At 38.3% G+C, this 10,824-nt stretch overlaps 1 protein-coding gene, 1 long non-coding RNA gene and 1 other non-coding gene across 10 annotated transcripts in view; 2 read left to right on the forward strand and 1 right to left on the reverse strand.

The window, feature by feature from the left end:
- The window catches only part of CEP295 (centrosomal protein 295), a 76,821-nt gene that overhangs the window by 61,781 nt on the left and 4,216 nt on the right, over positions 1–10,824 (forward strand). For all 7 annotated transcript variants that reach the window (XM_037376213.1, XM_037376212.1, XM_037376215.1 and 4 more), the window contains 7 exons: positions 775–875; positions 2,377–2,515; positions 4,083–4,319; positions 5,661–5,815; positions 6,044–6,206; positions 8,492–9,132; positions 9,916–10,089. In XM_037376213.1, the coding sequence (XP_037232110.1) occupies positions 775–875; positions 2,377–2,515; positions 4,083–4,319; positions 5,661–5,815; positions 6,044–6,206; positions 8,492–9,132; positions 9,916–10,089 (1,610 nt within the window). The remainder of the gene's footprint in view (positions 1–774; positions 876–2,376; positions 2,516–4,082; positions 4,320–5,660; positions 5,816–6,043; positions 6,207–8,491; positions 9,133–9,915; positions 10,090–10,824) is intronic.
- Positions 2,042–2,125, forward strand: LOC119143920. Its single transcript, XR_005102888.1, has one exon. It is a non-coding gene; the product is annotated as a small nucleolar RNA U2-19 (small nucleolar RNA).
- LOC119142825 lies at positions 4,655–8,958 on the reverse strand. Of its 2 annotated transcripts, XR_005102441.1 has the most exons (3): positions 8,846–8,958; positions 7,015–7,113; positions 4,655–5,407 (listed from the first exon to the last, which is right to left on the reverse strand). It is a non-coding gene; the product is annotated as an uncharacterized LOC119142825 (long non-coding RNA). The 2 variants fall into 2 exon arrangements; XR_005102442.1 differs by lacking the exon at positions 7,015–7,113 and having other exon boundaries at positions 8,846–8,954.

Consider the following 10,824-nt stretch of genomic DNA (forward strand, 5'->3'; position numbering starts at 1 on the left):
GACTTGTAACATCTCTGTCACTAGCAGCCCTTGTAGAACTGGGAGAAAACATCTACATCACTTTTAGTGCTTAATTTCAGTTTGATATTTAGCACTTCTTTCTTGAACATTAGTACTGGAAATAAGAGTACTTATTTTAGAGTTGTCTGGCAGTTAATTTACAATCTTAGAATTGCCAGACTTTGGAGGTGCTTGTCAGCACTGAGTTCAGAAATTGCATTTTTTTGGTGCTGCTGTGGTGCTTATTTTGCACAGATACTGATCTTATTTTTATGTGTAAGAACATTATGGCAAAGGTGATTCAGTTCCATAGTTATAGTTCAGTAATTCAGTGTTTTCTGATTTCTCTGATCTACTCAGAATGTGCTTTTCTTTGTAACCATTGTAATGGTAGAGGGCAAAGATTCCCTCCTCCCCCCACCCCCCCCCCCCCCCCCCCCCCCAATTAAAAGAGCCATGTTTTGTTCTGCAAAGCCAAAGCATGAATTTCTAGCTCTTCCTGCACACTCTGCAGAGAGCAGTCATCCTAGTTAGAAATTTTAGGAAGGCTGGTCAAGGAGAACCACTGGTTGCCAATTAAATTTGTGGTACAGTGGAGTAGAAAGTACGTTGCAGGTGAGAAGAAAGTGGAAAGGATGGGCAAAATCAGTGCTCCAATAATGAGGACAGCAGCAGTGGAGTATTGGTGCCATCTGGTGTTAAAAAAAATGTTGCTAATGATGAACTCAAAAGCTGCTTGCTATTCCTTACTGCTTCTATTACATTTGTGTCCAGCCCAGTCCCAGGATTCTCAAGTGGCTCAAGATTCACCGGTTCTTGCTGCTGGAGAGGGAGTTACAACACATTCTGGATCATCGTTCAGACTTGATAATATGGTTAGTCATACCGAAATAATCACATAACATTACTTGTTATTTTGTGATGAAATCTTTCTGCCTCGTATTGGGGGGTGAATACTGGGTGCAGTATTCTAGACACAGCAGTATAACCAGCAGCATGTAAAAAGAGGTGATCGCTGTGAGGGATCTGCTGGCTATGTTCCTGTTCATACGGCGCATGATGCTGTTGCCCCCCTTTGCTGCCAGGGAGCACTGTGGGCTTACACTGTCTGCTGAGACTGCTGCATCCTTCTTCACAGGGCTGCTCCCCAGGCAGGCCCCAGCTCAGACTGGTGCAGGGGGTTCTTCCCTCCCAGGTACTGGACTTGGCATTTGCTCTTGCTGAGTTTCATAACGTTCCTGTAGGCCCAGCCTCATAAGGTCCTTCTGGATGTCAGCCACACCACTTAATGTTACCTGCAAACTTGATAAAAGTATGGTGTCGCCTCCTCTGGGTCATTGCCAAAGGTGTTAAAGAGAACAGGTCCTAGGACAGAGCCCTGTGGTACTCCACTTGTTCCTTACCTCCAGGTAGAGTAATCCCTTTAATCACCGTCCTCTGAGCCTGATTATCCAGCCAGTTTTTTACCCATCTCATTGTCCATCTATCCAGGTTGTGACATCCAAACCAAAATACAAGAATGTTGTGAGAGACGGTGTCAAAAGCCTTGCCAAAATCAACGCCAATGATATCCTCTGCTTTTCCCGTGCCCAAATAACCCATTGTTTTATCAGGAGATAAAAATAGTATTTAAAAAATGCAGTGTATAACCTGTATATAAAATTAAATGTACGTGGTTTATATGTGTACGTTAAATATATAACATAGTATATAATGAAAAACGTAAGGGAAGGGTTTCTTAGATTTTTGTCTTATTTTCTTAGTGCATGTTTTAATTCAGAGTTTGGGAAGAAACGTTTTCATCTATTCTTCAAAATTTGGAAGTACAAGAACCCTTGTTCTCTATTTCATGGCTTTGTAGACCTTACCCTAAAATATTATTTTTCTTAATTTTGAGGTATTTTGTATATTTTTAGGTTAGTTTTGTAGAATGAAATTTTTAAGCCCATCTCTTATATGCAAATGGCTCAATATTGCAAGTACTTTGAGTTTTTCATGTATTGCATATATATTCCTCTGAGATCTACAATTTACTGAAGTGGGTCTGTGATGAGAAATAGCCAAATCTGACCACGGGAGGATAAAATGATCTTCCAGGTGTCATGATTTGTATGCAGTTCTGAGAGGCTTTATAATAGTGTGTGTGTGTGTGTGTGTGCACGTGCGTGTGTGTGTTGAGGGGAGGGGGCTGTTGGGGGGTGAATGGGACGCTGGGTGTGGATGTTTTCTACTGGGCGATGATGATCTGTATTAGCCTGACTCTGCAAAACGTGAAGGCTTCTACACTTGAACTGAGCTCAGAATAAAGCGCGTGGGTTTAAAGCCCTGCTTGTGGACGGCTGAATACACGGTAACAGGCACGTTGTTTCATTCTAGGAAGTGCTTTCTAAAGTAGTAGCCATGAGCTTAGGTTCAGAGGCTTTCATGCAAGGAATACCCTGTGACTTATCGTCAACAATTTCCACTGGAAGCTTTTTGACTAGTGAAACGTTGGATGCAGGCCCTGTGGACACCGGTAAGTGTTTGGATTTTGTTGCTACTGTGAAAAGAAAATTGTGTATTCTCTTTATAGCAGAATGGGTCTAACTTACTGGACTTTTGTTCCTCTGAAATAGGCTACTGTGGAACTTCACTTAGGAATTATTAATATGCCTTATAAAGTTGAGTGGAACTAGAATGCTTATGATTTTTAAACTTCTATAATAATTTATATAAATTATAATTTATATAAACCTTAACACATCTTTTTTGGCAAAAGATATTTTGAGTATTTAAGCAACCGTAACACTAGCGTTTTTCAAGTGGCAGAGTTTTTTTAAAAAACTGATCCGCAAATGATACACTGGAAAAAGCTTTCTAATCAATGTATATCGTAGATTGTTACAGAGCTGTGATTGTTGTTTTGCTATTAAGAGAATTGTTCCAGTATGTGCTTGTCGCATAGTAATTCTTAGTAACTTATTTGTGAAAATGTCATTTGAATGCCAGATTAATTTTTAATAGTGTTCTCGGAAATACGGTTATGTCCTTTTTTGCGTGCAGTCTGCCTCTTGATCTTGTTAGCTTTTCGTAAAATAAAAAAAATATTCCTTTACAATAATACACAGTTGCTCCTTTATATACTGATATTATCACTTGTGAACATGGGAAGTGAGTTTGAAAGTGATGATGTAGTGACCTATGGATTTATTTACTTTAAGGCTTCATATTGTGTTAATCTGACACGTATCTGATTTTATAAACAACATGTGTGAGTTATTCCATATTTATAAAATAATTTTTGAAGACTACAGTTTTTACAGCCTGAGATTTCAGTGGCTCATTTTAACCTTAATGTTCTAAACTGGTGTTACTTTGAGTAATAAACTTCATAACTCACATGACAAATATGTGGTTTATTGACATAAACAAAAGCAAATTCTAAGATCATTTGTTTGTAGCTTTTCTGTTGTTTATTAGTTGTGGAAAAAGGGGTTGCCAAGGTGCTTGATTACTCAGCAGCATGAATGAATTTTTCAAGTCTAGCTGTGTCTTTGCTGTACACTTGGTACTTAATAACGACCTTTTCTGATGGCTGTGTGCAATTCTTCTGTCAGCACATAGACAAAGGGGGTTGGTGCACTAGCTAGGAACGTGATTTTAGTTGCCTTGATTCCCTCAGATTTCTTGTTTTACTATTAAGCAGTTTCTATTTAAGCATGAATAAAACTGTTGCATGATGTCATAAAGATACTCAAAACCACATTAAAGGATTGACACCTTTAAATGTGATAGGAGATAGAAATATGCTAGCTAGCATAAAATAATAGTATTAATTGTTCTCAGATTTTATTGTGTCGGTATTTCTTAAGTCTGCATACTCTAAAAGTGCTAAGCTGTACTGACTACCACCTAATTAGATATTATTAACTTGAATTTGTGGAGATTTGTGGTACAGTTTGTGGGAGCATTGACAGGAGACAATTAAAGAAACAAAACGCAGAGGTCTATGAATATTTCAGAATATTAAGCAGTGGCTTTTCAGATGACTTAATGCAAGTGGTTTATATGCAAAACTGTGAACATCTAGCTTACTACTTCAGGATTGTCTTCTGATAGCGCGGAAGATCGAATTTTGAGAGAAACATCAAGCCGCCCTTGGAAGTCCTCACTGCCTTTTGCCTTGCAGCAGAGGCAGGGGAATTTGTCTGGAGCATCTGAAGCTCGGTTGCCTGAAGGAGAGCTTTACCTATACAAAAAAAGTCAGATGCAACGTGTCTTGGGAAAACGTACTGGAGACTTGAATTCTGACTCCAAGGAGGACAATACGCGCTTCCAAGGTAGTTGCCGTTTTAAAGCGTTTTTGTGCTGTGCTCTCATCCTATGGAATGAGGAGGAGTTGCTATGTGTTAATCTGTGTTATTTATATTCAGCTTACATTTTAAAGTCCGTAGGGATTCTACATGGGAGAACTTTGATGCTTTGATGTTCTTCATGCTTTGCTTTATATATATGCTCACGTAGCATAGTGTAGCGGAAAAAAAAGTAATAGTCTAGTCAGGTATCTATCTGATCGTAGTCTAGTTTTGCACAGCTTCCCGCTACCGTGCTTAGGCTGTTTGTTACCTGTGACAATTTAATCACTTGTTAATGCACAACTTTTGTTTCAGGAAGGTAGAGACAGTAATATATAATACTTTATTAATCACATAGGATTACACAGTTGATAAAACACTGGTTAACAGACTGGTGGGAGTTCTACGCTCTCTAGAAAAATGTAATAATTCATGAAAATAAGAACATCTTTATTAGCTAACATGAAGATAATGCTAGTATTTTAATTTGAACTGCTTTCTCTTGGAATGTTTGAAAACCTAGAATCATAGATTAATCTAGGCCAAGAAGGACTTCTAGTTACGTGGTCCAGATTCTCCTTCCAGCTCACAGCAGAGCCAACTTAGACCAGGTTCTTTAAGGCCTTGTCCAGGAAAGTTCTAAATATCTCCAAGGACAAAGACTCCAGACAGCCCTGGACAACCTTTTGACAACTTTCTTCTTTTTTATTTTAGTATTTTATTATATCAAACCAGAATTTCCTGTGTTGCATCTTGGGTCCGTTTTCTTTTTCTTTCACTGAGCATATTCAAGAAGATTGACTGCATCTTCTCTATACTGTCGCTTAGGATGTAGTAGACAGATTTCTGTGCCCCTTCCCCCACATCCCCAAGCCTTTTCTTAAGATTGAACAAACTCAGTTTTTTAGCTTCTTGTTGAACATCATGTGCTTCATCCTTCCTCTGATCATCCCTGTGGCTCTTCATTGCACTTGCTCCACTGTGTCATTGTGTCTTTTGTACTGGGAAGCCATGCTACTTATAATGCATTCTCATAACTGCCAAACAGGATGCTTATGGACTTCAGCTTGTCACTGAAAAAAAAATATAAAAAGGCATCAGTGTAGCACTTTCTTGCTGCTTTTTGTACCTGCATTGTGTCACATTGAAAGAGTTGGATGCAGTACAGATTATATTAATTTTTTTTATTAACAAGCTAGTATTTGTATACCTGCAGAATTCTGTATGCTTTATTTACTGGATATAGAAGCAAGGTGTGACATGTCCCTTGGTTTTTTTGATGGAGGTTGGTGTTGTTTTTTTTTTAAATAACCTCTTTTCTTACAGCTCTAGCAGCTGAACTTGATTTGCCTGAAACTGAGACATCTTCTCCGAACCTCCATCGCCAGCTCTTTCAGCCTTTGGAACCAGGTCTTGACTTTGATACTTCATCATCCCATTCTCAATGCAGAATTTCACAAGACAGAAGAGAATTTAGCAAGGTAATATAGAAAAACTCTGCTGGAAGAAATACTTCAGCTTAAGATTTCTGTAAGACTTAAACGTATAATCCCTAAGAAACACAAAAATAATTTTTGATATACATAGAACTGGAGGCTTTTTGCTGGTTGTAGCAGAAATGTGATCCAAAAATCAAGTGTTACCTTTAACTTTTTATCCTTCATATTTCTGAGAAAATGAATCTTGGGATTTTTTTTTTCTGCCACTAGACTTCAAAATTCTCAACAAAAAGTCAAGACATGTCTGCGTTTCTAGAAGCGGGAAACTCTGGTTTGACTATTCAAAGCAGCAGTGTGCCTCCTAGTCTTGGAACAAACGGGCCAAACAACATTGCATCAGAAGAAGAGTTTGTTAAAGAAAACGTTACTTCTGGTACGTATGGTATAGTCAGATCAAAGCTTTCAAAATCAACCTCTTGCCAGTGTGTAAATACTAGCCCTTAAGTTAGGTTTGCTGTGTTGAAACTGGGAAGGAACTCTTCGCTTTTCTATCAGTCCTACTTTGAAATGTCTTAACTCTGCTGCTGCTCTCTTACACACGGTCTTCTCCACTGCCTGTAATGGGTAGAACTCCTAAATTTTGTGAAGTTCTTAATTTCCTTAATACTTATGGCTTTAATACAAAAGCAGACCTGCATAGTCAGGTCACTGTAATCGATATCATGTTACTTATTCCTTGTGCAGTAAGTATGATGTTAGTGAAGAAATACCAAGTCTGGCTGAAACTGTAAGTTTAAATATCTTTCCAAATATTTGTTCATGCATATCCATCATTTTGTACATTTGAGGAAATTAAGGAAGTTCCAAAATGTGATTAAAATTTTGAGGTATGTGTTAGAAGCTCTTTGATCTTACTAATTTGTCTTTTATATGTTGTGCCCTCTAAGAAACCACTGAATTTTCCTTTTCTACTGTTAAGTCACACCAATAATCATTGTGTACTGCATGCTGTGGTGTTTTGTGTAAGTACAGAATTGCCCTACAAAATAAAGGGGGGAGGGAAGAGAGAGAGAAAGGAATGAACTTTTAGATTAGTGTAGTAATTGATTTAGTAGATTAGAAGTTTGTGATTTTTTAGCAGCATTAACTGCAGCTTACAGCAGGAAAAGTATTTTTTTAATGTTTTGCAGTTGAATTCAAATTAACTTGCTATTGCATATATTCTAAAGAAAAGGACCAACCTGAAATTCCAAGTGCAGCTAGCAGTGATTAAATATGTCTGAAGCTCTTACTTAGCAAGAATCCAGTGTTCCAGTGTTTTAAGGTGTTCCAACAGAAAGCTAAACAATAACAGGAAACACAGCACAGCATTTTAAGTAATAGATGCATTTCTAATGTAAATGTTCCTGGTCAATTATCTTTGTTATTTGCATGTGTGTGTGTATATATATATACATAGAACTTTTGGAAACACACACTATTCATGTTTAAAGCTGCAAGCAACTGCTTTATTAAGCTTTTCTTTCTCTTCAGCTGGCAGATGCTGGTACAAAAAAAAAAAAAAAGTAATAAAAAATGCCAGAAGAGGCTTACACTTTAAGACTACCTGTGGTCACAGCCAATAGGATTTAGGAAGCTCCCTTCTAACTTCAAAACATTCTGTTTCTAAATTGCTTATAGAAGCAATCTTTGTGCTTTAAATGTAACTGCAGTATCTCCCCTTCTTTCAAGTGTTTTTATAATCCCAAGCCAATTATTGTTGTGCTTTAAAAGGGAGGGGAAAATAACATAAGCAACAGGCTAAGCAAGTAAAAAATAGTTTGGTTTGTCAGTTCAAGGTAGGGTTGGTATGTAAGTCCATCATTGGAGAATTTGCTATTGGTATCACAGTGTAACTCTTCCTCCCAGTAACAGCTATTTATCAGGAGGCAACGCTCTTTATACATGTAAAACTAGGTATTTTGTAGGTGTCAAAGAATGCAAAAAAGTTTTTAAAGGAAACAGTTAAAAGTTTATGTGGTATGTTCCTGTCTAATGGGTAGCATGGTGCTGCAGTCTGTGTAGGTCAGATACGTATTTTTTTAAAAAAATAACCCTGTGGTTGGCATGTGCTGTACTGCTGAAATGCCTCCCCAGTATTTAAAAAGTTGATACCTCATCTCTTTTTTTTCGCAGCCTCTTCTGGAAAAAAAAAAAAATACCGTCTTGATTTGTATGTGTAGATCCTAAGGGAAACATAATTCAGGGTGCGATATTGTAACTTGCAGAAACAGCAAGCCTCATTCCAATTGGGATGTTTTCTTCTACTTTGAATAGGTTCTGCCCACGTAATGGTGTTTAGGATGGTTTTCTTCCTGTTTTAGAGATTTTGTTGGAAAGCCAAAAGACACTCAAAGGACTTCCATTTACAGAGTATAAATTGTAAAATCTGTTGACTCTCAATGCAGTTACATCAGCACCATCATGAAATCTGTCCCTAAACATATTCTAAGCAGCAGCAAAAAGCGTTGTTTAAGTTGTTTTGTATACCATGAAGGAATCATTTTGTAATATTAATGGTATTATATTTGAAGAAACTTAGCAGACTTTTTGTAAATGTTTTTTCGTATTTACTAGACTTCTTACAGTACATTACTGGTCTCATTATGGAAGGACTTCTAAAAGTTGAAATTCTGTTGTGTTAGCTAGAATTTTGACTCTTGATAATTTTTGAAACAGGATCTGAAGAATCTTTTCACCCCCTGCAAGTAGAACCTGCTTTAAGTGATCACTGTCAGAATGCTGATCAGCCAGTGGACCTTAATGCTATGTTACAGAGACCTTTTGAACAAAGCCCTGGAATTAAAAAATGGGGAAATGAGGACTATATTTCATCTGCCAGAGAATATGAAGAACTGGCAAGAAATATGGAATGTATTAATCTCCAGTGTTCAATGAAAGATCTCCAAAATGGAAGTCTGAATCCATTGGAAGGGCAAAAATCATTTTATCAGCTAAATACCACACCAGTTACAGGGGGTGAAACTTTCCCTCAACACTTACTGAAAGAGGCTGTCTCTTCTGAAAAATTACCTGCGGAGGCATTTGATAAGAAGTATGTGAAGCTTCCTGAAAAACCAGTTCATGTACATGAAGCAAATAAAGCTGTGGAGCTGGAGTCTCAGCGCAATACAAATATAAAGGAGGCAGATCAAAGCTTTTCAGAAGTACAAAAATCTTTGAGGGTTCCTAGGGAAGCCAACGTGGAAGACTCAGACATCCATTTACAGGCTGTTGTACAACAGAATGGTTCTTTCCTGGAAAGACATGAAAAACATTTTAATTCTGTGCCCAGAAGCTCATGTTATATTCCGGTCTGGGTGAGTAAACCAAATTTCCAAAAGCAGTAATTTGTGCAGGCTCTTTTGGTTGGTTTTTTTTGTTGTTGCTGTTGTTGTACCAAGTTATTTTGGACCCATAATATCTGGAAGCTTAGCAAATACTGATTTTACAGTTCTAGTTTAAGACTTGCATTTTTCCTGGGCTTCTGCCCTACTGCTGCTTTCAGATCATGGCACTGAAATAATTAGCAGGAGCTAAAATGAGCTGTAGTTCCCACAGTTGTTGGAGGAGCTACAGCATCTCCATTGCGTCTCCCTCTCTTGGCATCAGTTAGTACAGCATATGCATCTGTATCATGTGGCGCGGTTACTTAACTGAACAGCCACTGTTCCCATTTAGAAGCCTGAAGAATAATTTGGCCAAAAGCATATGCAAACTTAAGAAAATAGTGTTGTGTAGCTTTTAATTTATTTTTTTTTTTTAAAAAAAAGTTTGCCCTAGAACTAAGTAATTTAAACTTGAGGTGAGTGGAGGAGAGGTGGAGGCCTTGTTGTTGTTTGGTTGCTTTGGCTTATTTGTTTGGGGTTTTTTGATACTGGTATGTAAAATACTTCGCATTGGACTTTGCTTCCAGGATTTGCATACATCACCACCTCAGGCAAAGTGCTCTTTCTGTATTTCATTTATTGCTTGGGGGCATATTTTCTTTCTTCTACATGTTGAATGAGCCTCCTCTTTCTAACAAGATAACAGCTGTTGCTGGAAATAGTAATTTTTTTTTTTCTTTTTTACACTGATGTCTTGTGTAATTTGTGTTCTAGGAGACTGAGTCAGGGCATGGTATTATGGAAGAACCTGAACTCACTCTGATAAGCTCAAATGACATCAGTATTGCAGAATCAGACATTGAACATACTAACCAAGAGAAAATTAAGGAAGATAAACCCAGTAACCCAGCATGTGTGGACCAGTCTGAATGTAATGTTTTTGCTGAGGTGAGTCTTTATTATGTAATGTAATTCTGATTCTAACTTGTAGAGGAATTACGGAGGAATGAAGCAGGTTAATTATCATTGATAATATACAGCTGTGGGCTGGCTTCAGGGGCGGTGGGGTGGCTGATGTGGGTAAGGTGCAGCTGTGGCTGGTTCCTGCTAAGTAGTTAAGTAGCTCTAAGGGGGATGGAAGAGGAGCACCAGGTGAAGAGATCCAGAAGAAGTAGAGGGAGGAGAGTGAGTGGTCCAGATGTAGGAGAGACAAGGAGAGGCCCTCAGAGGAGGGGGCCCGGATGAGGAGAGGCTGGCTGGAAGTGGAGCTGGAGAAGGAAGACTCTGGATGCAGCAGAGGCAAGAAGCAGGGTGGACTGGCCTGAAGATGATGAAGAAACAGCTCACACAGTAGATAGACTTCTCAAACCTTGTGGGGGACTGGTGGCTGTGCTGGGGCAAGGCTCAGGAACTACTTACTGAAGTTAACCTGGTATGGGATGGTAAAAGCCTTGTTGCAGCCGGGTAGTTTGCTAGTGCTGTGACACTAACTTAGTCTTAATAAGGAGAAGCCCCACTGAGCAGTTAATCCACCGTTGCAACACAAGAGAATGTTAGGGTTATCTGAGCTTAGTAATTGCTTGTGTGTTGTCATAGTTGGATGTTACATTTGCCAGACAGATCTAATAATCATAAATTTGGGCTATCCATGAAAATCACTACCTTGTCATATCAGTATAGATA

This window comes from Falco rusticolus, chromosome 2 (assembly GCF_015220075.1).
Source record: "Falco rusticolus isolate bFalRus1 chromosome 2, bFalRus1.pri, whole genome shotgun sequence".
Taxonomy (NCBI): Eukaryota; Metazoa; Chordata; class Aves; order Falconiformes; family Falconidae; genus Falco; species Falco rusticolus.